This window comes from Cyphellophora attinorum (assembly GCF_001299255.1).
Source record: "Cyphellophora attinorum strain CBS 131958 chromosome Unknown Contig9, whole genome shotgun sequence".
Taxonomy (NCBI): domain Eukaryota; kingdom Fungi; phylum Ascomycota; class Eurotiomycetes; order Chaetothyriales; family Cyphellophoraceae; genus Cyphellophora; species Cyphellophora attinorum.
In genome coordinates, this window is record NW_017253237.1 from 398,949 (window position 1) to 426,450 (window position 27,502).

At 53.3% G+C, this 27,502-nt stretch overlaps 8 protein-coding genes across 8 annotated transcripts; 4 read left to right on the top strand and 4 right to left on the bottom strand.

Annotated features, from left to right (window-relative positions):
* Window positions 1–854: 854 nt before the first annotated feature.
* Window positions 855–2,496, bottom strand: AB675_9163 (Serine--tRNA ligase, cytoplasmic; the record flags this gene model as incomplete). Its single annotated transcript, XM_018149674.1, has 5 exons — window positions 855–2,087; window positions 2,134–2,204; window positions 2,255–2,328; window positions 2,384–2,410; window positions 2,465–2,496. The coding sequence occupies 5 exons, from the start codon at window positions 2,494–2,496 to the stop codon at window positions 855–857; spliced, it is 1,437 nt and encodes a 478-aa protein (XP_018001601.1).
* A 557-nt stretch (window positions 2,497–3,053) lies between these two features.
* On the bottom strand, window positions 3,054–3,926 carry AB675_9164 (GTP-binding protein rhb1; the record flags this gene model as incomplete). Its single annotated transcript, XM_018149675.1, has 5 exons — window positions 3,054–3,293; window positions 3,347–3,445; window positions 3,517–3,546; window positions 3,603–3,742; window positions 3,872–3,926. 5 exons carry the CDS (start codon window positions 3,924–3,926, stop codon window positions 3,054–3,056), a joined length of 564 nt encoding a protein of 187 aa, XP_018001419.1.
* A 1,064-nt stretch (window positions 3,927–4,990) lies between these two features.
* AB675_9165 (uncharacterized protein) lies at window positions 4,991–7,709 on the bottom strand (the record flags this gene model as incomplete). The annotated part of the gene is made up of 2 exons (XM_018149676.1): window positions 4,991–5,254; window positions 5,307–7,709. 2 exons carry the CDS (start codon window positions 7,707–7,709, stop codon window positions 4,991–4,993), a joined length of 2,667 nt encoding a protein of 888 aa, XP_018001664.1.
* A 2,516-nt stretch (window positions 7,710–10,225) lies between these two features.
* Window positions 10,226–12,219, top strand: AB675_9166 (putative permease; the record flags this gene model as incomplete). Its single annotated transcript, XM_018149677.1, has 4 exons — window positions 10,226–10,642; window positions 10,692–10,869; window positions 11,034–11,422; window positions 11,458–12,219. The coding sequence occupies 4 exons, from the start codon at window positions 10,226–10,228 to the stop codon at window positions 12,217–12,219; spliced, it is 1,746 nt and encodes a 581-aa protein (XP_018001381.1).
* Window positions 12,220–12,549: 330 nt separating this feature from the next.
* AB675_9167 (Monocarboxylate transporter 12) lies at window positions 12,550–13,920 on the bottom strand (the record flags this gene model as incomplete). The annotated part of the gene is made up of 1 exon (XM_018149678.1): window positions 12,550–13,920. One exon carries the CDS (start codon window positions 13,918–13,920, stop codon window positions 12,550–12,552), a length of 1,371 nt encoding a protein of 456 aa, XP_018001556.1.
* A 1,562-nt stretch (window positions 13,921–15,482) lies between these two features.
* On the top strand, window positions 15,483–16,298 carry AB675_9168 (uncharacterized protein; the record flags this gene model as incomplete). The annotated part of the gene is made up of 1 exon (XM_018149679.1): window positions 15,483–16,298. The coding sequence occupies one exon, from the start codon at window positions 15,483–15,485 to the stop codon at window positions 16,296–16,298; it is 816 nt and encodes a 271-aa protein (XP_018001710.1).
* A 4,515-nt stretch (window positions 16,299–20,813) lies between these two features.
* Window positions 20,814–23,126, top strand: AB675_9170 (Pre-rRNA-processing protein rix1; the record flags this gene model as incomplete). Its single annotated transcript, XM_018149681.1, has 1 exon — window positions 20,814–23,126. One exon carries the CDS (start codon window positions 20,814–20,816, stop codon window positions 23,124–23,126), a length of 2,313 nt encoding a protein of 770 aa, XP_018001394.1.
* A 375-nt stretch (window positions 23,127–23,501) lies between these two features.
* Window positions 23,502–26,480, top strand: AB675_9171 (uncharacterized protein; the record flags this gene model as incomplete). The annotated part of the gene is made up of 3 exons (XM_018149682.1): window positions 23,502–26,022; window positions 26,055–26,188; window positions 26,256–26,480. The coding sequence occupies 3 exons, from the start codon at window positions 23,502–23,504 to the stop codon at window positions 26,478–26,480; spliced, it is 2,880 nt and encodes a 959-aa protein (XP_018001456.1).
* Between the last annotated feature and the right edge of the window lie 1,022 nt (window positions 26,481–27,502).

Below are 27,502 nucleotides of genomic sequence, written 5' to 3' on the forward strand. Positions count from 1 at the left end.
AGATAACAAGCAGTGCGATCATAGCAGGCACTACAGAAAACAGCTCCAACTCCAAGCTGAGCTCTGTCTGTCCAAACAACAGAAAAAGCCTACGGAGCCAACCATCGCGAGCCTTCATATGGGACGACATCCATAATCTTGTTACAAGTCTTGATCCTGAGACTCAGGTAATACCCATCTGTCCTAGTAACAAGCTGAATCACTAACGAGACTGTGTAGAGAACTCCCAAGACATTAAAGAATTAGTGGTTCTGGTTTTGGTGTGGTGTTGATGGATGCGCTGACTGATGGGTGGGCGTTATTATATTTGCTGGTGTGGGTTTATTGGTTCTCGTGTTCATTGTCTATATTGTTAGTAATGCAGAGGGAGTGACTGTGATGTGCTCCTTCCATGCCCATCTACTTGGCAAATGTTGAGCAAGGCGCGCACGTACAGTAATCTACCTAGTCTTGTCATCTGGTCTTGCTCGTTATGGACGAATGTCAACCGGTTTCCGCAGAAGCCCAACTCAGACCGGATGACACGATGGTGTCACTTGAAAAGGAGACAAATCTGTCTCGACCTTCTGGGCCAGGGAGGGCGGTAAAGATCTAGAATTAACTCGCAAATGAAAGGGTGGCTTGAGATGAGCGTCACTTGATTGTCACTTCGCAATAACAATTTTATGATAGACACCACCAGCCAGGGAGGGTGTTGAAGGTCCTGCATGATTTCGCAAAATGATGGGCAAACTTGAGATGAGCATCATTCGAGCGTCACCTCGTAACACAGATTCGTCGTGACATTCGGGCCAGGGAGGCCGCTGTCTGGATTTGTGGAGGAACTCCAGGACGTATCGACACAGCATGAGCCACTAGCCCTTCAAGCCGGTCTTCTCCAGCTTGTCACCCAGTCGCTCCAGCACCGACTTCTCATTGGACTTGGCCTTACCACCACCAGAGGCCGCCTTGGGCAGCTCTTTCGTGAACGGAATGATCTCAGGCGTGTCGGCCGGCAAGTACTTTCTCAGCACTTCCGGCACCCTGAAGCCCGCCCCATCTTCAGTTTGGTAGTTCTCCAGAATGCAGCACAGCGTTCTCGAAGTAGCGCACAAGGTGCCGTTGAGCGCGTGTGCGTACGTCTTACGGCTGTCGATAACGCCCTTCTTCTGGCCGTACCGCACCTCTAGCTCTCTCGTCTGGTAATCCGTGCAATTTGAGCATGACACGAGCTCCTTGTACTCTCCCTGATGGGGAAACCATGCCTCGAGGTCGTACTTCTTGGCAGCTGCGTTGTTGAGTGCGCCGGAGACGATGGTGACGACTCGGTAGGGAAGCAGGAGAGACTGGTAGAAAGCTTCGGCGGTCTCGAGCATGGACTCTAGTGCGGCCCAGGAGTCCGAGGGCTTAGTGAAGAGGAATTGTTCAATCTTCTCGAACTGGTGAACTCGGTAAATACCCCAGGCGTCGCGACCGTGGGCGCCAGCTTCTTTGCGGAAGCAGGTTGAGTAGCCGGCGAATTTGAGAGGCTTCTCAAGTTCCTTCTCCGTCATCCATTCGTCGGCGAACATGGCAGAGAGGGGCTGTTCTGAGGTGGCGATCAGGTATTTGTCCTCGGCGTCTGGGCCCTCGACGACCTTGTAGAGTTCTTCGTCGAATTGTTCGAGTTGAGCGGTCTTGCCCATGTAGCTGGCTTTCATGAAGAAGGGAGGCTGAATCGGCTCGTACTCGCGTTCCGTGAGGAAGTGTAGGCCGTAGTTGATTAGTGCTTGGTTGAGGAGGACGCCCCATTTTCGTAGAAAGTAGCCTCGATGGCCGACGATCTTGGTGCCACGGTCAGGGTCGTAGACGTCGGCGCGGAGCATGACTTCGTGGTGGGAGAGGCATTGCTTCTTCTCGACGGTGACGCCTTCAGGAGCCCATTTCTTGGTTACCTCGTTGAAGTCTTCGTTGTCGTTTATTGGGACTGAATCGTGGACGTAGTTGCCAATAGTCTTGCACCGTCGGTCGCGTGTCAACTCTTTTGCAACGGCTGACTCCTCGGCCGCTTTCTTTTCCTTCTCCAGTTCCACTTTCTTCTGCAGGAGTTCTGTGGCATCTTGTTTGTTCTGGCGGGCGGTCAGACGAGATCCGAGAAAGACAGCCACAACCTACCTTCTTGAGTTGACCGATCTCTTTCTGCAGTTTGTTTATCGAGGCGCCAATTTCAGTGGCTTTGTATCTAGCTATGGCACGTCAGTCCTGTACGCGAATGTCTCATCTGGGCTCGACGAACTTTTGTATGCATCTTCCCACAGATCCGCAACTTCTTGCACGATGTTCTGGTCGGCATATCTTCGTCTCTGAGATCTGCGCAGTCTTGTCAGCCCCGAGGCCTACAGATTGATGAAGCGCTCTGACATACTCGAGAATCTTCTTGGGGTCACCGCCTCTGTCCTCTAATTAGCACATGCCGACCAAGTAGCGGGCGGCAGAAAGAACAAACCTGTCGGCGATGAAATCTAAGACGTCTAACATGATGAGGGCCGCCCAGATGCAGACAATGTAAAAAACAAAGATTGCAATTCTCTCAGAGCCCGCCCGAGCGACGTCGTGTACTTGGGCAGGATTGTGAGTCGTGTGCAGTCACAAATAATTAATTTGTCGCGCCTGCAAGGGCCAATAATTTCCCCACCCCGCCCTTCTGGAAGCTTTGTGAAACGAGGCAGCCAGGCGAGGGGTACCTGCAGTTTCGTTATCGATACGGGTAGCGCTCTAGGCGGAGCTCCAGATTTTTGGAGAGCCTGCGGTCTGGTGCTCAAATACGATCGGCTTGCAAGAACGTCGAGGCGAAGAAGTCAATGGACTCATTATTGGTTGTTTGAACCTCAAATATCGCTCTCTGAGTCCGTCTGGTAGCCTTCATAGGCATGGCCTTCGTAGGCATGTGTAACTAATCCATCAACGAAGACGACCTCAAAAGCCCCCGATCCCTTGAAGAAGCGTCCATACGTTAGACTGCACCAGAACGCCCGCTCCGCAAAAAAGCCATCTATGCCAACGCGCTTTCTTGACGCCCATGAGTAGACATGTCTCTACATGACAGCACACTTGCCGCCACCCGCAGGCTTGTCCGGCTCTGTCGACTTCTCGATCTCCGCAATCATCATCTCGAATGCTTTCGCAACATTGGTATTGTTCCGAGCGCTGGTTTCAGTCCAACCCGCGTGGAGTTCCTTTGCGAGCTTCTGACCTTGTTCGGCGGTGATCTTACGCTTGCCTTCGGGGACATCGCTCTTGTTGCCAACAATCACGATTGGGACGGTTTCGGCGCCCTGTGTATGTGCGTCAGTAGGTTTGACGAGAAGCAGGACAGGGTGCGCCGTACGAGGTGGTTCAAGATCTTGTCTCGGATGATGGTGATCATGTCGAAGGACTGAGGTGAGCTGACGCTGTAGACGAGGAGGTAGCCATGCAGGCCAATAAACTAGAGACATTGTATATTAGCACGAACATGACAGTACTGCAATGGGGATCTTGGTGGAGGAGGTCACTCACGTGCTTGGAGTTGAGTAGAGTGTATTCATCCTAGAAGACTGTCAGTCAGTCATGCCTTCCTGTCAATGAAGCGCTCCTATATGTACCTGACCAGCAGTGTCGATGATCTCGGTAGCGAATGTCTGGCCCTTGTGAACGATCTCGTGACTAAACGTGTTCTCTATGGTCGGATAGTACGACTCGACAAAGTGGCCTTCGCAGTATTGAACCGTGAGTGAGGATTTGCCTGCAATGTACGACAGCTGTTAGCAGAATGCCATACAACCAATGCAGTTGTAGACCACTGTAGGGCATAGTTGCAAGGACGTGACTAAATCGGTCGACGTGCAGGGATGTTCCGTGAATAGTTACGCACCCACTGAACGACTGCCGAGGATGGCGATCTTGCGCTGCTTCACAGTAGGCGCCATCGTCGGCTCCCACGTGCGATCGCTTGATTGATTTCTGCTGTTTCGCTTGAAGATATGGAGGCAATCCACTGTGAACGAATGAATAAGTCAAAAGATTCAGTAAGGCAAAAGTAGTAAGATGTGTCCCGGGTTGTGTACTGGCGGGTCGGAACAAAATTTACCTTAAAGAAGACGTTTGAAGGTGACAAACGCGGCTCAGAAATGAGGAAGGTGCCCCTCGCAACCACTCAGTGACAGATGCGCATTCACTGCAATCAGGGTCTAGAGGTACAGCTGCATGCAGCAGCTCAATCCGATTCTGTTAGCAATAGTTACTGGAAGTGACGTTGTTTCAGTGAAGTGTAGCAAATGGCAAATGCTTTTCTGGCTACAACGAATGGTCTTTACGTCAATATAAGCCCTCGAAACTTGACGACTTACTATTCTTGGTATGCCTGTCAACTCTACAGCTTTCACATGTTCGCCAGGTTTTATATGCCATTTGCGACCGGCTCGAATGCAATATCAGCCGTCAACCAGCCTTGAGTGTTGGCCTGCTGCGAATCGCTGTCCATTGTTGACTTCGGTTGTCGATATTAGCCTCTGTAGATATGCTCACCGCAACTTGGGGATGCCAAACTCCAGGAAGTTCTCAATTATGGCCCATGGGTCAAGGACGCCCCTGATGCAGGGTTTGGTAAATCATAGGCTCTGGCGTGTGCCCAACCCGGACCCGCTACGCAAGAGTGATCCGGACCACGCTCCCGAGATCCGGGCTCAAGGCAAGGTAGGTGAGTAATTGAAGTATCATTTTTTGCGATGAAAAACATCCTTTTGAAGCTGATAGCTCGAGACATCCAGAGGCGGGATTGAAACGTCGCAAATGTATGCCAGCCTGTCCCGCCTGGGATACTGATTCAACAAGACGCTGCAAGATTTCGGTTGCGCCTGGTCGGGTGCAAATGCTCTGTATCTATGCTAAACATGTGTAGAACGCTGTCCAGGGGTATCATCGTGCTATGCAAAGCTCATGGTCTCGTTGAAAATGCAACAAAGGAAACAGTCAATCGACGCCAATCGCGCTCTCAGCCATACGCAGAGACTTCATCCTTCAATACACTGAGATTTGTTCCAAACCTTCTTACAAAGTCCTCCGCAGAGTTGTCTCCCACGCTGACACTACTCAGAAGCGTGAGGAACGTTATTGCTCGTCCTACGACCTCAGAGAGACTTGGCTTGAGAGCTGTAGAGAACTGGTTTCGGATCGGTGGCGATAGGCTCAAGGTACAGATCAGGAGACATAGGTAGCCGAATGGAATCAAGATCGGAGCTTTGGACTCGTCTGTGGCCTGTGTTCGGGTTAGCAAAAGTCCTCGTAGCTATGAGAATACAAGATCTTACCTCGTCCGCTTCTTTGACAAACAAGTCGAAGTAGTTGACAAGCTTCAGAACAGGAGCGGAAGGCTCGTCAAGAGCGCCTGTAAAACCCATCATCTCTAGGCGTGTACTATCGCCGCTGTCTGCGAAGTCCACTAAGCAACCTAGACCTAGCATGACAGACGTTGACACTGCCGACGTTGTGGCGTCGTCCGACGAGGCGCTGCGCGTATGGTCGAGCAGTGTGGGATATTTGTGCTCCAACACGCTAAATATGCTCTCGAGCACTGCTGTTGACGCGAACTCTGCCGATATCGACTTCTTTCCACTGCTCATGCTCATAATCAGCTTCAGAGCCAGCTGTTCGATGTCGCTACTCGCATGACTCGCCCATGTCAGCAGTTCTGCAAGCATTGATCCGAGCTCGGACAGTAGTTGCGGAGATGTCTTCATGCCAACGCCGCTGGAAGACGACTCGGCGAGCTCGAGCCATGCCATGACCAAACGCATGCTCTCAACATCGCCGGGATCGGCCAGAGCTTTGCCGGTCGACACTGTCAGGTGTCGCTGGATCGAGATCATCGCTGCCTGAATCCACGACTGATCTATGGTGGGAAGCGTCTCGCCGCCCGCCACAAGCCTGCGCTGCAAGGTTTCCAGTGCACGAATCGCGATGCGAGATGTAATGATATGACTCGCTTGTGCCGCACCTGAAGATTGTTCGAGCACATGGGCTTCGAACTCGAGCAGATCTTGTCTCAGAAGCTTGGTCAGGTTCTCCCGCTTGTCCTTCGCTATGGCCGAGAGTGGCCTTTCCTCAGTCAAAACATGTGCAGGCAATCTGAGAATCCCCTGGTAAATCTGCAGCAGAATATGACTTGTGGCAGACTCAGAATGAGCCAAAGTCCAAAAAGCCAGCACCATGATACTCGAGCTGATGATGTCGTGTTCGGCGCGAATGCTTTTGACCAGCGCTGTGACCTTGTTACGATCCAGGAAGTGTCGCTTGAAAGCTTGCTCCTTCAGTTTTCGCACAAATTGCATCAATGCAGATATACGGACTGCTTTAATGCTGGCAGTAATGTCATCCAGTAAGCTGTCCAGATCTCGATCGTAGCGATCGACTACGCCGGCATGTCTGAGCTCATGAATGCTTTTTAACTGGCTGGCGTTGTCCTCGTCGTCGTCATCCTCGTCATCAAATTCAAATTGCGATGATTGTGGACCAATCCCAGTCATGGCGCTGAGCTGAGACTCGAGGGAGGCAAGCAGTGGCTGGCTGCCAGAGTGGGAGTCGTTCTCATCATCAGACACCATGTCTCGCAAGTGGGACCGTTGTTTCCCATATTTCCTTGGTCGAATGGTGTCATGTGCGCTATCCTCGTCCGGCAGACTGCTGCTTCTCCGCAAGCTTGTGGCCGAATTCGTCGTGCGCTCGTTGCCAGCCCTAGACGCCAAGTGAAATCTCGTTGTTGAATCCGTAAGCTGGGCAGGAAGAGGAGCATCGGCCATTGCTATGTCTTCGTGGCGGTCCGTTCTTGCAGCATCGAGGCGGTCGATCAAGCGACGGCGGACTCTTGATAGAGCAGGGGCTGACGCATCAGGATCACTGCGTTCCCCTGAACTCGACCGCGACAGGATCTTCTGTGGTGTAAGACGCAAAGCAGACATCTCCAGCTGACTCGGGCTGGAAACATCGCTAAGCGCGTCGTTGGCATCGCGCTTCCTTTTTGTGGCACTACGAGTGGTGATCCTTGAAGCATTCGAGGTGTCAGATGCTGGAGATCTGATGCCTGGAGGCGTGAGTGGTTCAGGAGTAAATTGCAGAGGTGGCGAGAGGGGCGCAGGTATATGCGTAGGTCGTGGCTTCAGCGAACGAGTTCTCGAGTGCTGCGCCGTCTTTCTGGCCCTCTTCTCTGCTTCCGCCGACCTCGCTTTGCTGGCAGCACTTCTTTGTGGGCTTCGCAAGTTGGGGCTCCCAGAGGCTGCAGCTGCAACACTTCCCTTGCGTCCCCGGAGGGCCTGTTCATCAACGTCTGAACTGGTTGGTGTGATCTTCCGTCTCTTCACGGTGGTCCTGGCCGTTTGCTTCCGACCAGAGTCCTCGTCGGACGTGTCGATGTCAAACACAGTCGATGCCTGAGTATTGACACCCGGTTTTAGTGCCTTCGCTGGAGATCTGAGCCGAGAGTGTTTCGTGTTGGCATCGAGCTCGGTAAGCAGCTCTGACTTGCGTTGTTCGGACGCGCTCTTTGAATCCGAGACATCGCTGTACGGCGTTGTCCCGCGAGAGACCACTTGGCTCGAGGGGCCAGAGGACTGCGCAGAGTGCAGAACAGACTTGTGACTGGCAGCGAAGAGGTCGTGGACAACCAGTCGCTTCGAAGCCTTGCCATATGTATTGATGCGTCTCCTAGGCGCATCCATCGTGATTGAGGCGACCACTATCCAGGCACATGAATAGGGTCGTCAGTTGTGAAAGAAGTACACATTGGGGCGTGATGTGTTCCGGTTCGCTTAGACGGGGTCCCACGGATTGTCCGAGGGACAAGGCTACGAGTCGAAGACTCGGTGGTAGGCAAGTGAGTCAACAGAGGTATGTCAATGTTATGAAGAACATTAAGTCAGGGTATACTGAAGTTGATAATTGGAGACGCCTAAAGTCGCCTATGACGCAGTTGCTCTTCTCGGCAATTCGACAACAAACACCCCTGAGACTGAACTCTTCTGATGCGCCATGTCCGCTCACCATGCACGACACATGCGGGTTGTCAAGCGACTTCTATGGACCTTTCAAGTTGTCTGAAAGTGCACGATCCGAAAGAGTGTTTGAACGATCTTTCACGACTTGTTGTTGTGAATAATTCCCCCTCAGCGTACTGTACTCTGCATCAATTCGTTCCCGAGACTGAGACTAGGACTCGTGAGCCTGCGCCAGGTAGTGGACACGACGGCCTGCCCAGTCTCCATTCCATACGACAACAGCGCGCGCGTTCGCACCGCCATCTTTCCTGGGCTCTGCGTAGTGGCTGCTGTTGTCGTCTTGGGCAATTGAAACCATGGTGCCGTCATCATACCACTTTTCAATTCGGGACGGTGAAGCTGTCGCAGCCGCGTCCAGACAGTGAGCTGAAGCCAATGCGCCAACGCGTTGAGCTTGAGATGCGTCCCCAACTTCCATAACAACCAGTCTAGCTCCAACAGCGCGGGCAATGCGCAATATATGTGGGTAGAATTCGTCCGCCTGGGTCACTGCACTGCCTGCAACGTGAGGAGGCACTAGAGCCATGCGCGGCTCGTACTTGCGAACGCTGTCCTCTGTAGGACCACCTAGACCGTAGTCACGTGGCGAGACATATGGTGGGTTGGAGATAAGAATGTCCCAACTGTTACGGCCATCCTGACCGGACGACAGCTGGTTCTGGAGTCGTGATGCCGTTGCATTGCCTGCTGGCGCCAAGTCGAGGATATCTGCTTGATGAAATCGCACTTCATTTCTGGCTGATGGCGCCAATTGCCCTAGGGATATGTTATGCTCGACATTTTCCTTCGCCAGGGATAAAGCATGCTCCGAGAGGTCGAGACCAAGAACTTGCAGTCTCGTCGACGCCCGGAGCAGATTGTGCAGCAGCAACGAGATGCAACCAGTGCCACTGCACAAATCTAGAATTCGCAAAGCTTCTGAAGCAGCTTCACGGCCCGCGTCGAGCACCCCAAGATCTTTCAGGCATTGAGCAATGCCAATCGTGTACGTTTCCGTCTCAGTGCGTGGTATGAGGACTCGGGGTCTGCACAGTATTTCGAGTTCGCCGAACGGTTGGTCTCCGAGAATATACTGCAATGGTTCGCCTCGTGCTCTCCTCCTTACGAGACATTCGAGTCTCTTACTAGCTCGGGTCGCACTTGGGTCTTGGTCTGCGGATTCCCTCAACCATCTCAGCTCGTTGCGGGCGCCTCCCAACGACCTGCATTGTCGCAGCAGCGCCGCTAGGTGCGGACTATGTTGACTGGCAAGGCGAAAGAGATGAGGTGACAAACGTGGCATCCGTCCGCCATTACAAGACCTCCGACAACGGTGCCGGACAAACGTTGGACCAACGGACAAGGTATAGACGACGCTGTGTTAGCTGCGTTGAGGACGAGTTTGGGTAAAGGAATTTATCCCCTGCAAGGCACATGTCAGTGGACGGCGGCGGTCGCCTCTCAGAAGTCAGAACCTTAGCGACGGAAATCAAAGCCGGCAATGATAAGGTGATTTCTCGCATCAAACTCCCTCTTTCTGCTCCCTACCCCAGCACCCCCAGAAGCTGGAAAAATCAGGTCCAAGCGCACAAGCGCTGACGGCGCTCCACGCTAGACAGAACCTCATCGTCGGTCCAAATTGCCATCGCGCAGCTTTGATGAGCGCTGGCACGCGACACACTGGGAGAACTCCGAGGGTGAACCCTGAATTTATGATAAGGGCACTGATATACTTTTTGAGGCTCGTGTTCGAGTGCGTCGAGTCCCTTGATAGATTCTACTTTTGTGCGCCCAGATCGTTGAGCATCGAATGGAGGGCGCCGCGTGCCGTGCTCCAGCTTGTCCCGAGCTTATAGCTGCAAAGCCTTCGTTCAAGCCTGGGATAAGCTTCTCTCGGCAAGCTTCAACCGATTCCAGTCGCCTCGTCAGTTCACACATCAGAGTTGCTTTTGATCCCGCCTAAGCGTTCAGCAGCCAATGACAGACCATGACAATTCCTATCGAGCAACGCCCATCTGTTATCTTGCATATGTTATCAGTCTCCGAATTCGCCCAGTCAACGCGGCTCGCCGTGATAGATCTATAACTACCGGGTTCTTTTCCCCTCGATGCAAGGGTCAGGCTTGAGCGCAAAACAGGACCTTTGATATATCTTATCCTCAATCGCGGCGAGTCCTTCGTCTGGCTAGCATTCCTTCACAATGGCGACATCCAAGCCTGAGTATGTGGACGTGAAGGACACTTCTTCCGGCGAGGAAAAGTACCCCACCTCGGACGCTCGCGACTACGGCGCTACCGATCACGGCGTGGGCCAGTCTCGCTTCAGAAAGCGGGTGCCCAAGTTCAGTCTTGAAGTCCGCCGAGAGGAAAGCAGTTTCGCCAAATCCAAGAACGCTTCCAACGCCGACTTTGACCCAATTCCTCCATCCAAGCGTACCTGGAAATGGCATTCCTATGTTGCATACTGGATGGCCGATGCCTGGGCGGTCAGCAACTGGGAAGTCGCCTCATCCATTATCGCTGTTGGTCTGGACTGGAAGTACGCCATTGGTGCTTGCGTTCTGGGCAATTTTCTCATGGGTCTCGTCATCACTGTGAACGGTAGAATCGGTGCTATTGTGAGTGTCATCGCCGCTTCGGTGAATACTCAGACTGATGAACTTACAGCTACACACACCTTTTCCGGTGCTCTCTCGCATGCCTTTCGGATACTACTTCTCTTACTTCGTGGTCCTGTCTCGCTGCGTCCTCGCCATCGTCTGGCTCGGTGTGCAGACCACTACTGGTGGCCAATGCATGGAGGTTCTGCTAACGGCAATCTGGCCATCCTTCCCCAACATACACAGTAAGTCGCTCTCCCATGGTCAAACTCGTATCCGGAAACGAGAGTTACTTTGAAGACTGCCCGAGCATCTGGCTCGGGATGACAAAGAAGTTGATCTCGTTCCCTTGCAACCCTACCTTCTAGCATGCGCTCTTTCCCCGAGACAAGGCTGATCAGATTTACAGACACCTTCCCTGAGGACGAGGGTATCACATCAGCTGGAATGGTAGCTTTCCTACTCTACTTCCTGCTCCAGCTTCCATTCCTCTGCATCCCATACACTAAGGTCCAATACTTCTTCGCCTTCAAGTCAGTCATTGCCCCGATTGTCTTCTTGGCTATCTTCGGCGACACTCTGCGCAGAGCTGGCGGCACGATCGCCCACAGTGAGGTGGTCACCCGACCAACCTTGCTCCACGGTTCTGCCCTGGTCTGGGCTTTCTTCTCAAATCTCAATGGTGTCTTGGGCAACTACTCGACACTCGGCCTCAATATTGCCGACTTTTCCAGGTATGCCAACAAGCCCAGCGCGCAGAACGTACAAGCCATCGTCATCCCCATTATCTTCACGATCGTCGGTCTGCTGGGTATCTTCACTGCTGCCTCAAGCGAGACGCCTACGGCGAAGTCCTCTGGAACCCCATTGACATCATCAAACTCTGGATGGCAAGCGGCTCTCATGGTGGACGCGCTGCTGCCGCGTTCGCAGCCATTGGCCTGATCATCGTTACCCTTGGTATCAACATCTCAGCCAATTCCATCTCTGCAGCGAACGATCTCATGGCTTTCTGCCCTCGGTACATTAACATTCGACGAGGTCAGCTCCTCGCCGCTTTCATCGGCAGCTGGGGCTTCGTCCCCTGGAAGATTCTTGCTTCCGCCGCGAAGTTCCTTGCCTTCCTGGGCGGCTACACCATCTTCTTGGGACCCATGACCTCCATCCTGATGACCGACTACTACATAGTCCGACGAGGCAGAGTCTCGGTTCCAGACATGTACGACTTCCACGGCATCTACCGCTACCAGCCCAAGATTGCAAGCAACTGGCGAGCCGTAGCCGCTTTCTTCATCGGCTGCACTCCTCCCCTCCCGGGCTTCGTCAACAACATCGTCGTTGCTGGCGGCAGCACGACGAATATTTCCATTGGCGGCCAGCACTTATTCGCCATTGGTTACATCTACTCATTCTTCGCGGCCGGCGTCTTCTACTGGGGCTTCAACCGCTTCTTCCCGCATCACGAGTCCATCTTGGATCATGCCGTGACAGGGGAAGAGATCATTGCGGCGAATGACCAGAAGAATGTCCAAGAACGCCGTGCTAGTTACTCGGAGCATAAGCCGAGTATCGTGAATAGGTTCTTCACCGTCTAGACGATCTGGAAGGCAGTCATTTCTTCCGGTTGACACTTACGGCCAGGGCCCTGAGCCTTGGGCAGCTGTAAGGATCAGCTCGAAATCTCACTTGCTCAACTTGATAGCCTCTTTCTACGACAGACATAGTGAAAATTGCGAGTCTCATCTGAAGACCTCAAGGTCATCTCCGATAGATATAATCAAAAGAGTTTAAACTTACAAGATGTCTCTGTTGCTCGGGTCACACTTACTTCTACTAGACCTGAGCGCTCTTGCCGCGTTGGCCTCAAGCTCCAAACTTTACATTCGCTTGTGTTCAAGTACATTTACTGCTATGTTCTGTACAGCTTAGACACGCTTGAAGACCTTTATCTCCCTCCCCATCCTCGCCACCAACACAAATACCGAGCTCAATGTTGCGATCCCACCCGCATAGAATATCGCAGGTCTGTAAGCTTCCACTCCACCATCCTCACCACCAGCAGCCTCCAGCAAGTACCCTGCGATCGGAGTGCCCATGAGGTATCCACCCGTCCAGCCCGTGATGCTCAGGCTCATTCCCATCGCATGGCGGCTCGGATCGACCATGGATACAACGACGGTCGGTAGTGTGGTGAAGAAGGCCCCGTTTGAGATGCCGTTCAGAATCGCAAAGACGACGAGCGATGGGAGAGCAGAGGAGACTGGCCAGATGGCTAGCGTGGTGATCGCGTTGAGGGCGACTGCGACGACGAAGGTGTTTAGGGGCCCAAACTTGTCGCAAGCTGGGCCGGCGATGAATCGTCCGATGGCAGTGCAGGCGTTGAAGGAGGCCACGAGCGCTGCGCCGGTGCCGCTGTTGAGTCCGATTGATTTCGCGAAGAGTGGGAGGAAGAATGGTGGGACGAAAAGTGTGAATGTGACCGTTGCGCCCGCTAGGAAGATTGCCGCGAATGGAATATCTTTGAGGAGCGAGAAGTCGAAGATAGGCACATTGGGTAAAGAAGTGCGCTCCTTGATGGCAAGCGCAGCTGGTATGCCGGTGCACAAGACGCCCGCGCCGAGGATGCGGAATGTCCACTCGATGCCAACTTTCTCGATGAGGGAGTTGAGTGCGATGGACAAAAGCGTGGCTCCTATGCCTCCGCTGGCTTTGACTAGGCCGTTGGCGAGTCCGAGGCGTCTGCTGAAGTATTGAGCAGGCATGACGTTTGCTACTGTGAAGCACAGGCAGTCGCCGACTCCAAGGATGACGCCGAAAGTCTGGAAGAGGCCGGCGACATTGCTCGTAGTGAAGCCGGACAGCAAGGCTCCCAGGCCTAGCAGTGCGATGCCGAGCACTGCAGTATATCGAGCGCTGATGAGTCTCATGACATGGACGCCCACAAGTCCGAAGGCAACACAGATCGTGATACCCAGGCTACCAATGAAGGCGGTCGTTGACGGAGGGGTGTCTTTGAGCGACGAGGATAGCAATGCTGCTTGTATGATGCCCCAAGCACCAGTCATGCCGGAGAACCAGAATGTTATGACCGAGGAGGACGCTACGACAATCCAACCGTAGCCGCCGTCTGGAATCACAGTGGTTGCATTCTCGGGCGCTGTGTCGTCTAAAGCAAGTACAGAGGTAGTGTCGTTGTTGCTGTGCCTCGACGAACTATCCCCAATCGATTCGAGAGCTATGCTTGTGTCGTCGCTTCGAGCGCGTTGAGTTTCCAGAATCGTGGCGGTTGTGGTCATGGTGGCAGGCTGTTCGGGCATGAATTGGGCGTTTTCAGCGAGACGGTTGAACCTCAAGATTTCTGGCCAGGGCGGGCGCTGAGGGCTGGAACTGTCTCGGAAATCGAGCCAGGAAGTCTGGGAGGAGCCTCACTTAAGCTTCAAGTCGCAGAATCAATCTATCATCAATTTGCCTACCAGGGAGGTCGCTGTACGAAATTTGATGTGAGGTATGTTAAGGGTAGAGAAAACGCTCATGTCTTGTCCGAACAGCTGGGGTGGCTGCTGTGCTGAAGGTACTGTCGTCGTCGACTTACCGGTGTTCAGAGAGTCTATTTCGTTGAAGCAGCCTGTTGACGCTTTGCTACAGGCGGTGACTCACTCTTTTCGCTGCCGTGGTCATTGAATGCCGTAGTCGTAGGGCGAAATTCGCGCAACGCAGAAGTCCGCCTGCGATGCTGCGATGGAGCTCATTGCTGAGAGCAATGACTGACTTACCGGACTTGCTCCATACTCTTGGAGGCTAGCATTGTACGCTGGAGGTTAGTATGTATAAGACATCGTCGATGCGAGGTTACTAGGGGGCAGGTACGTAGTCGAGCATAGTATGGGTCGCACCTGATTGAGTCGACGCTTGTGGCCCCCGGGCCGGTCCCAACTTGGAAGCTCCTGCATCGGGCTTCGGGACATCACTGGCAGGCACCCCTTCTGCCATCCCTTCCGTGCACCATGCTCACAGGTTGTAAAATGGTTCAAAGCAACTCCTGATAGAAGGATCAATCCATGTTGGCCAGACTGTTCCCGCCCCAGTTCGATCCAGCTTCGGTCACAATTTGATCAGATCCTGTGCTGCACACCCATTCGTGGACATTTGATCCCACATTCTCGAACGAGTTTATCAATTCATTGTCTATGTTGCATTACGAGCGTTGAAGACAGATATAGCGCCCCAAGACCATCGATCCAGGTGAGAAGAAGGCAGATGCTTGTCGTCGCGCTGGGCTACGTGATATCATCAGCAGTGAGCACATCGTGACAGCTTCATGATGGCCACCTGATCTCCTAGTCAACCAACTCACAATTTCATACGTTATATATCACAACTACCGAATTCTCCTCCAACAATCGCAACCAAATAATGGTATCGGATATGTTGTTCACGAGCTGAAAAAACTCTTACGATACAGCATGCGGAAACAATTTTCGCTCGAAGTGGTGTGTGCTGTTAGGAGTTTCTGACCTTGGCATGTACCCTCTCGAATGTACCCTCTCGAGTTCATCTCGAGACCTGGTGTTTGAGACCTGGTGTGTTGGTTAGTTTTTGCTTTTTGGAGGCCTGCGGTCAGTTCAAGAAAGGTGAGTACGCACTGGGCAGTCAAATTATCGAAACAAATTCCTCCCGGTAACCATCGGCATTGCCTGAAGTTCAAGGCAAATAGCTAAGAGCATCAGTCACTGACTGGATGCCAAGCCATACATTCACTTGACACAGTCGCCTCAATCGAAATCCACTCAATCTCACGACAACCTCTTCTACATTTACAAGACACAGAAATTTTAGATGGACCACCACACCAAGAACCATGGATACGACAATGAGCATGGGAGACCGGAAGGCACACTTGGCCGCGCTTAGAGTCGCAAGGATCGCAAAGCGCCGCGAACGGCGCGAGGAGAGACAATTGCTTCACAAGATCTCTTCAATGTCCATCGACCCAGCTCAGCGGATTGACAAGAAGCCTGATGTTCTGCGTCCAAAGAAGAATAAGGCAATGAAGGTCAAAGGCCCCAGCAAGAAGGCGCGGCGCAACGCACGAAAGCGAGAGGCCAAACGTCTCGAACAAGCGGCCGAAGTCACACCCACAATGCCGAAAGCCATGCGAATCGACACCAACGTCAATGAGTCTGCAGGCCAAGGCGCACTCTCACATACTCCAAGTTCTATTCAGCTTCGTCCATTGAGACCTGAAACCCGGGCTGCCTTGCAAGAGTTCCAGGCCTTGAAAAGTGCTCGTAACAAAGCAGCAAGGGCGGCAAAAGCGCTGCGACGCGCTGAGCAGGAGGCCAACTCTGGTCACGGCAATACAGAAGGTGCCACGACTGCTACTGTACCGAGTGAACCGCTCGCAATGAACGCCTTCGACGAAGAAAATCTGTACGAGGCAGCACAGGAGGAGAAGATGTTCGATGAGGCCACGCAGAGTCTGGGCGAGATGAAACTAGGTCGAGTACGTCGCTCGAAGGCAGAAGCGATGTCTCTGCCGGAGGTCAACGAGGACACACAGGCTGTGAGGACGCTGAGATCGGGTCGACTACGACCTTCGTACGAAGAAGTGGCTTCTCAAGCAGAAGGCCATAGGCACAACGGACAGGGACATGGAGGCTGCAAGCCAATGTAGCTGTTTCAACACGGATGACACCACTGTTCAACATTGGATGGCCAGGGTACAGGCAATGTGAAGCTAGGATACAGACACTGGGAAGCTATCAAGCTATTGCCATAAGAAATTACCACTTTGTCATTTCGTCTCTTTCATACTTCAAAGTCATTTTCTACAGCGTCTGGCAGAGATATGGCTGCATAATTGCGATGCGATAATGCTGAAGGCCGGCTCATGATCTGGCATTATTTCCAAATGAAAATCTCCTGGATTGACAGAGCGGGACTTATCGATGTTAAAGAGTTCAAATGTCGAGAAAAGCGACAGTTCTTATGGCAACAGCCTGGCTATGTTTCTGATGCTTGCTACTTCAGGATACAGAAGCCTTCTCAACGGTCTCGATTAGTCGCATCAAGAGCCAAGCAAAGCGCTTGCAAGAATACTATTACCTCCATCATCGCACCCACGAGGCCACTCTTCTTCTGCACCCTTGCTCCTCGAACCCCCTCTTCTCATGTTCCTATAGAACATAACCACCACCCGGATTCACACAATCCCACCCCCTGACCGGCCTCGTATCCTCCAACTTCACGACCCACCACAAAATCTCCTTTGCCTTCTCCACTTCCCCGCCATCCTCATGCGCCCTCGCAAGCGCGAACCACGCCTCACTGTCGTCCCATCCTTCGCCTGACTTTGTGATACTGCTCAGCAGGCCGTACGCGCGGTCTCGTGCGGCGAGCCGGTTCAGGTTCTCCGGCGTTTTCTTGAGGTCTTCGTCTGCGAGCGTGCTGGTTGGGGCGGATGTGGGGCTTGTAGGGGATCTAGTGGCGGGTAGACCGTCTAGTGGTGGTGACGTGCCGTTGATGGCGGCCGTGAGGGACGTTTCGGCGCGGCGGAGGTCGTGACGAGATGAAGGAGCAGCAGTTGGGGGTGTTGTCGGTCTGGTCGTTGTGTCTAGATGTTGAAGGGTGACGCCGAGTTTGCGAAGGGTTGTTTCGTCGTCATCACTGTGCCGGGTGAGGTCGATCTTACGTTCGTAGTAGTCGAGCAGAAGATTGGAGAGGGCAACACCTCCGCGTAAGTGTGTCTCTTTGTACATGAGGCATTGTTCCAACATGTCTACTGCTTCGATGACGGCGGAATTGTGCTCGGCGGTTGAGGGAGCCGGTGCATGATGTGAATTGGCATCTTGCCGTGCGTTCGCGATCGCTAAGAGAAGTTCGCCGCGCTCGCAGTAGACATCGGCCCAGCATTCGTCGCTGCTCTTGCCGCCACTGCCCCAGCCAGGATCGGCGAAGGCAAGTGCGCTGCTCTCGATGGTAGAAGCCACGAGCGTTTCAGTACTGAGGGCGGCCTTGGAGGCTTCGTCGGTCGCTTCTCGGCTGTCTTCGAACATGTTGCACGGCGATAGAGCTGTGCGATCGCCAGCCATATTTTTACAAGCACTATCAATGAGTACTTCTGTGATGCTGCATGTGGAAATCGAGGTATAGGAGCAGTTGCAGATGAGGTTCGGGAGACTGTTGGCAGCCGGGTATCCTGCTCTGGTGGCTGATCGTCGTGATGAACTGGAGGTGGTGCTTCGTCGTGGTTGGCAAGATTATGCTCAATTGGCGGCAAAGGCTGTTTAGGAGTCGTCACGGAGTCTGTAGGCGGCTCTTGTTTTGGCAGAGCATCTGCCGAGTATATCGTCTCGAGGTTCGGACGAGCTGTATCGGTGGTGCCAGTCGAAGAAGGTGGACCTTCATTTCCGGTCCGAAACGATTGCTCAGAACTGGCAACAGTCGACGGTGGAGGGACGGCCTTCCGATCTTTCGAAGATGGTCGTAGCTTGCACGACAAAGAACCGTGGGATTCTGAGGACGCCCGAGCCTGTCGCGAATTCTCACGCGAGTGTCGGAAGAGACGATGCTTGTGAGGAGAAGAGGTCTCGTCTTCGTTAGTCACTTGTATTGTCGGTGCTTGTGTCGTCTGTGTCGCTGGTCGGGAGCTTGACAGCGTAGATGGTGGATGACTGGCGGCTTTCTCGTTGCTAACCTCGGTGGAAATGTTGCGACTTCGTCGGAATATGCTGCCTTTAGATGACTTCATGGTTCCGGTAGCGCTGCCAGGAGCGAGGAGTCCTTTGTCGGCAGACTTGTGCTCAACCACAAATTCGGGCTTACCGAACATGCGGGCATACAGCAGCAATAGGTCATTGCTCCCGTTCACAGCTTCCTCGGGTCCGTTCATAAGGTCTGTCAATGCCGTCTCCGTTAGTCGCACTTCCAATATACGCTGCATCTCGGCACCTTCCATTTCATCGACCAAACCCGGACCTTCTTTCTCGTCTTCTTGACCAGATCTTTGTGCGCCAAGTAGTGCTTGGAATGACGGGAACTGCTCAAAAGCTGCCGAGCAGGCTTGCTGAGCAGTCTCAAAATCTTCTCGTGAAGACAACAATAGCGAGAGCAGGTGCCATAAAGGGAGAAGCTTGCGTTGCGTAGTAAATCCCTGCGCTGAGACCGAGTCTGATGCCAGTGCCTCCTTTATACACTCCGTCGCCCCATCGGTATCCCTCGTTTGTGCCAGCAACAGCGCCAGTGCAAAGCACGACTCTAGTTTCTGCGATGTCGGAAGCGGTTGTTTCGCTGCTAATTTGAGATGCACAATGGCTTTCGCTTGCAAAGCTGACCGGTTCTCGTTAAAAGGCGTCCAACGAGCCCAATGAGCTTTGCCGATGCCCAAAGCCCTGTGTACGAGTTCAACGATCTCTGACTTGAGCTTTTGAGAGTCCGTCTCGTTCTCATGAACTCCATTGATCTCGATATGTGGTCCTTCGGGTGCTACAGCAGAAGGATCTACCTCAGCAAGAAGAGACTCGAGCTTTATACAGAGCGTCTCCGCGCGCTCTGCTTCGCCATAGCGACCGAAGGAGCAAAGACCAAGGACGCCTTGAGACATGATGCATAGGACGACATCGTCCTGGTCCTGATCCTGAACCTCGCCAGACTTCTTAGCACGAGCTCGACCTCTCTCAATCAACTCTAGATAACTGTCAAGAGCGCGATACGCCAGATCGAATTCTGCTAGGGCTTTGTGAGCTTCAAACAATTTCCGCAAAATCAAAGTCGAGTGAAAAGTCTTCGTTGCAGCGCGATAAAGGATGTCAAGAACGTTCCGAGTGACGAGGTTCCTGCCACCGTCGCCAAGATCAGTCTCCGTCCATTCGGCGCCGCAGATGATGTCCCAGTTGTCTGTGACCTGCGTGACCCACCGCTCTACGACTGCGTTTGACTGGGCTGCTGTGGGAAATTGAGTGGCCCGCATCAGCTCGTTCTCATATGCAGCCTCGACCCGGCGGAGTTCCGTAACCAGATCTCGCCGACTCGTAGTGTTGCTGGTTGTAACAGAATCTCGTACGAGATGCGAGATCTGGTCGTAGTAGCTTTGCCAGACGGACATTCTTGATCTGGAAGCTACAGGGTTGCCATATGCCTGAGCGGAACGAGCGGCACTCTTGGTCGAGAGAAGCGCCCAGCTGCGGTAGTCAAGCATTCCAGTTGCGTTAGCATTTGTGCTGCCTCGCTCTACTGCGAGCTCCACCAGAACCTGTTCACTCCAGTACGCCAGTTGTGGACACGCAGCGATGACCGTACCATTCGCCCCCAGCCATGGAAGTATGGATCGAAATGCCTTCTCTGCTTGCTCTGAAAGCTTTTGCTGCCGGAGACTGATGCCTGTGAAGTAAGATGCCTTGACCCGGCAGATATCGGTCCATCTAGAATCGCTAGAAGCGACAGCGACGCTTTCCGTGGTGGTCAGCGATGCGGAATGTACGTCGCTCTTCTCTGACATAGCCAACATCGCCCACAAACAGGCTGCGGCGGCCTGCACAGCCTCTGCTGAGCCATCCTTGCTGTTCTGCGCGACTTGCTGGAGTTGTTTGACCTGTTCTGATAGAGACGAAGTCTTCGAGGCGCGCGCAGATTGATCCCTGGTAGTAAGTAACGTCACGACCGCATGCTCGAGCGCAGCAGTTTCGAGGAGGCGTTTTCGCTGTGGTGCGTGTTTCGTCACCTTACGGATGAGCTCTGGGAGCTCTGACCACTTGGCATTGGTGCGAGCATCGTCCAGGAGCGCGATGTACCGCTGCGCCTTACTCTCATTGCCCTGACCCAATCAGTCTCGGTGGTCAGGAACGAAGCTTTGAACCTACGCTCATGCTTGGGCAACGCAGTTAGCCGGAACGAAGCAATGTCTGCAGGTTCTCACGGATGGCATGGCGCGAAGTCCATGATAGGTATCCACGGCGTGTAGGACTCGCCTCGCCGTCGTCGTATGACCGTCTGATTCACTGATCAGTCCATGAGGTTACCACCCATCAGTGATCGCGAAGCGGGCAGCATGTTCCGCCGCGCAAACCGAAACAAGCTTCCAGGGCACTCCCGCTCCCGCAGGCCCTAACCGGGGCCACTCCGGCACATCAAAAAAAAAAAGTTGATGGCACAGCAGACATCTTCTATTCCAACATCCGGCGTGCAATCTGGCATGGAGCAGCTGAGCTTGCTGCGGTCAGTGGCTCAGCGACTCGTTGTCACACCGATCGAAGAGCTGCCTCGACAGGCTGGCTTTTTGGCCACATCGCTTTCGAGCTGCTCACTACTTGGCGAGGAAGAGCGGAACGGAATTGATTTCTCCGGACCTTTGCACAGAATCCGGACACGTCTTTCAAGTTTATTGCAAGGAAGGAGCTATGCCGAGAGACTCACTGCTGCCGTGGTCATCAAAAGCTACATCGAGACAGTCAGGCCCGTCGAAAGCAATCTGTGGGAGTCCTGGGTTCGGGGGATCATCGCGTGGTTGAACAAGCCCGATCCATGGGAGGGCAAAATTGTTTACTTGACGACAGCGACCAGGATTTTCATCAAATGTCACGGAGTCACCGCTCTTCAGCGCGAAGTTGTGTCACCGTTGCTTCCCGCATTCCTCAATGCCAGTCTTGCGGCGGTCAAGCCAACACACATCCAAACAGAAAGTAAGAGCACGACGGTGACAAGTCGATTACTTGGCGAAGCGCTGAGATCATGGAGCGAGATCGTCCAGCTATTCAGCACAACTTTGCGACCTTTTGTGTCCAGACTCAGGCAAGTATGCCTGTTACTGCTCGGCGAGCATTCGGGCCAAGGGCCTATGTGTGATGCAGCCGTACGCCTGCTCAGTCTGCTACACCTGTGTGCACCAAAGGCAACAGGCGCCACGGAATGGGAACAGAATGTTGCCAATGTCGTACTTGCCATACACCAGAGCCTCGATGTCCTTTTCAGGGGTATTGTGGAGGACTGGACCTCGAGCAGCACGGCACTATCGCAGCGCACTGTCGACGCCAGTCTTTCCGGTACTCTGAAACTTTCAGAAGTCGACGCTGCAGGCCTAAGCCCGTGGTCAGGGTCGTTTGATGGGACTCGACGAGTTCTGGTCCTGCTTAAGTGGCTCACTGGCTCTTTCTCTGCTGCGTGCCCGCCCGTGGGCATGCCATTTGGTGCCATCATCGATCTCACGAGTCGTCTCACATATGTTACCATCCCAACCTCCACTAATCACATCAAGACGAAATCTGAAATCACGAAGGACGAGCGAGACGAACTTTGGACGAGCCTCCCGCATTTACATGCACAATGCTTTGAATTGCTTGAAGCCATGTCCAGCACTTTTGGCGAGGCTCTGCGGCCAATGGATGCCACTATCTGCAGCCAGATCCTTGACGTTTTCGAAGCCGAATACTGGAACAAAGTCGTGTGCGAAAAGTCGTATGCTACCATGGCGCAACTCATAAAATTCAACAAACGTATCATACAGCCAGCTCATGCCTCCACGTTCACTCTCATGCTCAAGACAGCTTGCCGCGATGTGGGTAAGGGGCAGGCCGCGTCGTCCTTGTCCTCGGCAACTTCCATCACTGGACAAGGGCATGGCACCCCTGTGTCAAAGCAATCCCCGGACACACCGCCGACTATCATCGGCGAACTTACTCGAAGCACTCTCGTCGAAGCTGCTTGCGAACTATTACTGGCAGCGTACGAGCTGCCATCAGGGTGTGTGCCCCATGCCGTGAGAACCGAAATGGACCGTACAGCCATTTGGGGCAATCACGAAAGTTTGCTTCTAGCTTCTACCATGTATCCGCCAAATCGGATAGGTGCTACGAGCACATTGCCCAGTCTGCTACCATTCCTTGTACGAAGCCGCGGAGGACACCTCAAGCATGCTACGGAAGCACTGCTGAGACCTCGCATTCCAAGTCTGCAGACTACTAGCCGTGTTGAGCTTCGTGAAGCAGATTACAACGGAAATGATGTAAGTATGGAGGAAGCGGAGTTGGAGACTACCACAACGAACGGATTGGGCCACATCACATCAAGAGATGATCAGTACACACACTACGGCACCGACCCAGCACCATTCAACGAGTCTACAGTGGCCGGCTCCAGCAAGATTTTGGACAGTGAGATCGGCAGCACTGCATCATTGGCGACGAAACGGAAATTCTCACAAACTGAAGTATTAGAGCCAGAACCGTTGGCTGCGCCTGAAGAGGCTGTCAAACGCCTCCGACAGCCTGCGGATGGGGTGCAGATGAAGGCACAGCAGACGAACAGTCCCACAAATGGCCACATAACTAAAGATGTCGAAGTCGAGCCTGCTAAGGTGCCTTTGTATACGGCCTCGGATGCTGTCACGATTCACAGTGCGCCCTTGTCTACTGAAGACGAGACACGGGTCATACCAAACAGTGACGATGAGTCAGACATACCAGAGATCGATGTCGCGGCAGATACGGACGATGAGGATGAGATGGAATAGAGCCTGAGTTCCACATCGGTGAAGAGACTTGGGACTAATGCTAGTCGCTTGTGCACGCATTGCCTGATTGTGGGTCAGGCAAAGCGAGAACACGGGCCACCAAGACCTACGTTTTATGTCCATCATGTTTCTGCTTCCTACCTAGGTACATAACCCTTCTGTCGGCAAGCTTACGACTTGATACTATTGTGTACTGCTCACGTGCCCACGCGATTCTCGCTATTCCGCATTCGCGCAGGTGGAGACTTTATTGTATCGGTGCCAAGGCCGGAGTCCTCCCAACCTTTGGAAACCTCGAACCTCGACCTCGACTTGAGGCGCGACTCACTTGTTCAAATTGATAATCCATCTGCAAGTCATCAGGACTGCTTCGAAATGCCGACAGGCGTCGGACGGCAGCCCAAGCGCAAGCTCAGCGATGTGATCGATCTCACTGCCTTCAGCAGCGATGAAGAATTTCCATCATCATCCTCCAAGAAAGCCAAAACCAACAACAACTCCACCGTGACCACAGGCCCTGGAGGCCACCAATATCTAACACCACCGTCTTCAAGTGCTGTCCGATCTAGTCAGCACGGCTACAATGGTCGTTCAAGTTCATTCAACGTCTATAGCTCTCAGCCATCATACAGCAATCAGCACAGTCAACGCGAGCGCGACTCATGGTTAGGGTCTACGCAGGAGCAGGAGGACGACGTCAGTCGCGAAATTGACCTCACAGCAGACGACGATGATGACGTCTATGAAAACTACCAGCTGTATGGAATTCTCAACACCAAGATAGTCGGTTGCCGCTACTACGACGGACGGGCAACAGTAGGCGAGTACGTCAAGGTTCGTCGAGAGCCTGGGAATACTTATGACCGCAATGCCTTTAGGATCGACAATTGTGTGGGTGACCAAATTGGGCATATCGGCCGCCAGGTCGCCGCAAAGCTTGCAGCTTTGTTCGACAGTAAGGAATTACTCATAGAAGGAGCCCTTACCGGACCAAAGACGGTCTTCGAATGTCCAATCGGTCTCAAGTTGTTCGGTACTAGCGATCCCGTCGCACAGGCAGATCTTAAGCAGAAGATGCAAGACCTCAAACTGCCCGTCAACGAACTCGCGCGCACCGAAAGGGAACGAAAGCAGCAAGAGAAAGATCGGATTGCCCGCGAAAAGGCAGCGAAATCTATGATGAAGGGCGGAGGCCAGGTCGTCGATCATGAAGGTCCGAACAAATACGCCAATATCAGCACGCTGCCGTCAGGATCCCAGCCCGCGCTCACCATGGAAAGTGTCCTGAGCAACACAGCTATGTTCAACCCACGCGACGTTCAGGACGCGGTCAACAAGTTTGTTGCGGGAGAGGCGACCCTCGAGAAGATGACACCTGCCAAGCAACCCTCTGAGATGGCAACTCGGCTTCTGCCTTACCAGCTGCAAGGGCTCCAGTGGATGTTGCAGAAGGAGTCACCCAAACTACCCGAGAAGGATGCTGATGAGCCAGTCCAACTCTGGAAGAGATCTCATGGGCTCTACACGAACATCGCAACCAACTTCTCCCTCACGAAAGCCCCGGCTCTGGCACGCGGCGGCATCCTCGCGGATGACATGGGTTTGGGAAAGACTATCCAGATCATCTCGCTCATCATGGCCGACCCGCACAAAGAAGGACGCCCGACCCTGATTGTTGCGCCATTGTCGGTCATGTCGAACTGGCGCCAACAAGCAGAGCTGCACGTCACCGCAGATCAGCGACCAAGACTTCTGACCTATCATGGTCAGGACAATCGCTGGCTTAGCCCGGCTCAGTTTGCAGAGTATGATATTGTGGTCACTACCTACGCAACCATGAGCCAAGAACTCTTTCCATCTGGAAAAGACAAGGCAGTCAAGACTCCATCGCAGAAAGGCCTGTTCTCGTTGAAGTGGCGTAGGATTGTCCTTGATGAAGGTCACAACATACGCAACCCCAAGACGAAGATGAGCATTGCTGCGTGTACTCTCGATGCCACCTCGAGGTGGACCTTGACAGGAACGCCCATAATTAACACGCTTAAAGACTTGTATGCACAAGTCAAGTTCTTGCACATATCTGGCGGGCTCGATGAGCTTGAAGTATTCAACACTCTCCTCGTTCGTCCTCTAAAGCGCAATGATCCCAATGCTCGAATTCTACTGCAAGCTCTCATGGCGACACTCTGCCTGCGTCGGATGAAGGACTTCAAATTCATCGACCTGAAGCTCCCAGGCATCAATTTCCACCAATACCCGGTCAAGCTGCTGACGCACGAGCAAGAGCGCTACGACGCATTCAAGCACGAAGCCAAGGGTCTTCTGGAAGCGGCAAAGGCCAAGAAGGGCGACAGCAACACTATGACCAACTTGCTGGAGGTATTGCTTCGCTTACGCCAGACTTGCAATCACTGGAAGATGTGCGGCGAAGCCCGGCTCAAGCAAGTCATGGAGCTGGTAGAGGAGAACAAGGCGGTCGATGTCACCAATATTGCCAATCGTAAGGCACTGCAGGATTTGCTTCAAGTCCGCATCGACTCGCAGGAAGAGTGTCCGGTCTGCTATGACACGATGCGCTCTCCGGTGATCACAGCTTGCTCTCATGCGTACTGTCAGCAGTGCATTGAGAGGGTCATAGAAGTACAGCACAAATGTCCTATGTGCCGGGCAGACCTGCCAACGATCGAAAGCCTCGTCGCGCCTGCCGCCAATTTTGGCGAAGCAGACGAAGAGATCGAGATCGACGCTGACAGCACCAGCAGCAAGATCGAAGCCCTCATCAAGGTCCTGAAAGCCGCCCAGAATGAGAATGGGGCCAAGTGTGTAGTATTCAGCCAGTGGACATCGTTCCTGGACCTGGTGCAGACGCAGCTGATCAAACACGATCTGCGCTTCTGTCGACTGGATGGCAAGCTGAGCACCACGCAGCGGATACTGCACTCGAGATGCTCAACACAGACAACTCCTGTCGCATCATGCTGGCATCCCTGTCCGTTTGCTCTGTTGGCCTGAATCTCGTTGCGGCCAACACCGTCGTATTGTGCGATTCCTGGTGGGCTCCTGTAAGTGAATCCTTACTCCTGGTCCAAAGCGCCTCCACTCGAAGAGATGCTAACAGATCTTCCCCAGGCCATTGAGGATCAAGCCGTCGACCGCGTCCATCGCCTCGGTCAGCAGCGTCCTTGCAAATGCATTCGTCTGGTCGCCGAAGACACTATCGAGCAGGAAGTCATCGAGATCCAGACGAAGAAGAGAAAGCTCGCATCTATGGCGTTCGGAGAAAAGGATGGACAGAGGAGTCGAAAGGAGCAGAGAGCGAATACGCTGAATGATATCGCGAGGCTGTTGGCTTAGATGAAATGAGAAAGAGTGTACAAACATGTATATTACTGAGACGGGATGCACCAAGAAAGAGTGGAGGCAAGATACCCATGGGATTGTAATTCGAAAGCGAGTGTGGCAGGCTTTGTGCCAATGTCCAACATATTTGTTGCCGAATTTCTCCTTGCTCGTTGGAAGAGAACGGCTCGCTCGACTGCGACTGTATTGCTGTGCCTTGCCAGGACTGTCGAGCACCCCGTGGCAGACATATCAAGTATATTTAGGGTCTTTGAGTTCTCCGGTTGACATGAAGACTGACACTAAACGGTGAATGGTTTCAGACACACTGATCTTGTGCAACGTTCGTACGCCAGCATTGCCCAGCGTTTCACGAACGCAGTTGTTGGCAGATTGTCAGGACCTTCAGCAGCGAAGTCAACTTTGACAACTTCACACAGCATATTGCCCGTAAGTATCGATAACAGTGGTCAGTGCTCAAGCACGGCTGCGATCCCTAGTACGGGCGCTTCCGTGGGTGATGCTCGGTTAAAGAAGCTGCTTGATACGAGCACGACTCCGCCTGGGATGGGGCACCTACGCCACCCATCGAGCTCATTCTAACGATTAAATTTCACGTGGGATGGATAAACAATGCGTTTATGCTGCAGGAGCTCATTTCCTCTACACGAAATTTTGACGGGAGCTGTCATCGCGTTCTTCACTGCAACACTGCAGCAGTGACGACCCGGTCGCGCTCCTTCACTCTTTTAGACTGATCTACTCGAGCAGCAGCTCACCGACTAGGGCTCAGACCGCCCGCATGATCGTCGTGATACAGCGTCACATGCTTTGGTGGGGATAGCCCTCAAGCTCCAATTGGCATCTCGCACTGCAGCTCGGCCACCTGCATACGCCATCGTGCAGCTCCAGACGAACCTCGAAACAGCAACGACCGCCTTGGTCGTGCGGGGAGGCCTCGAAAGGTATCGAGCGCAGCACAAGACCGCCGCAGATACTGCTATCGATACAACACACGAGCAGATTGCCAGTGTCGG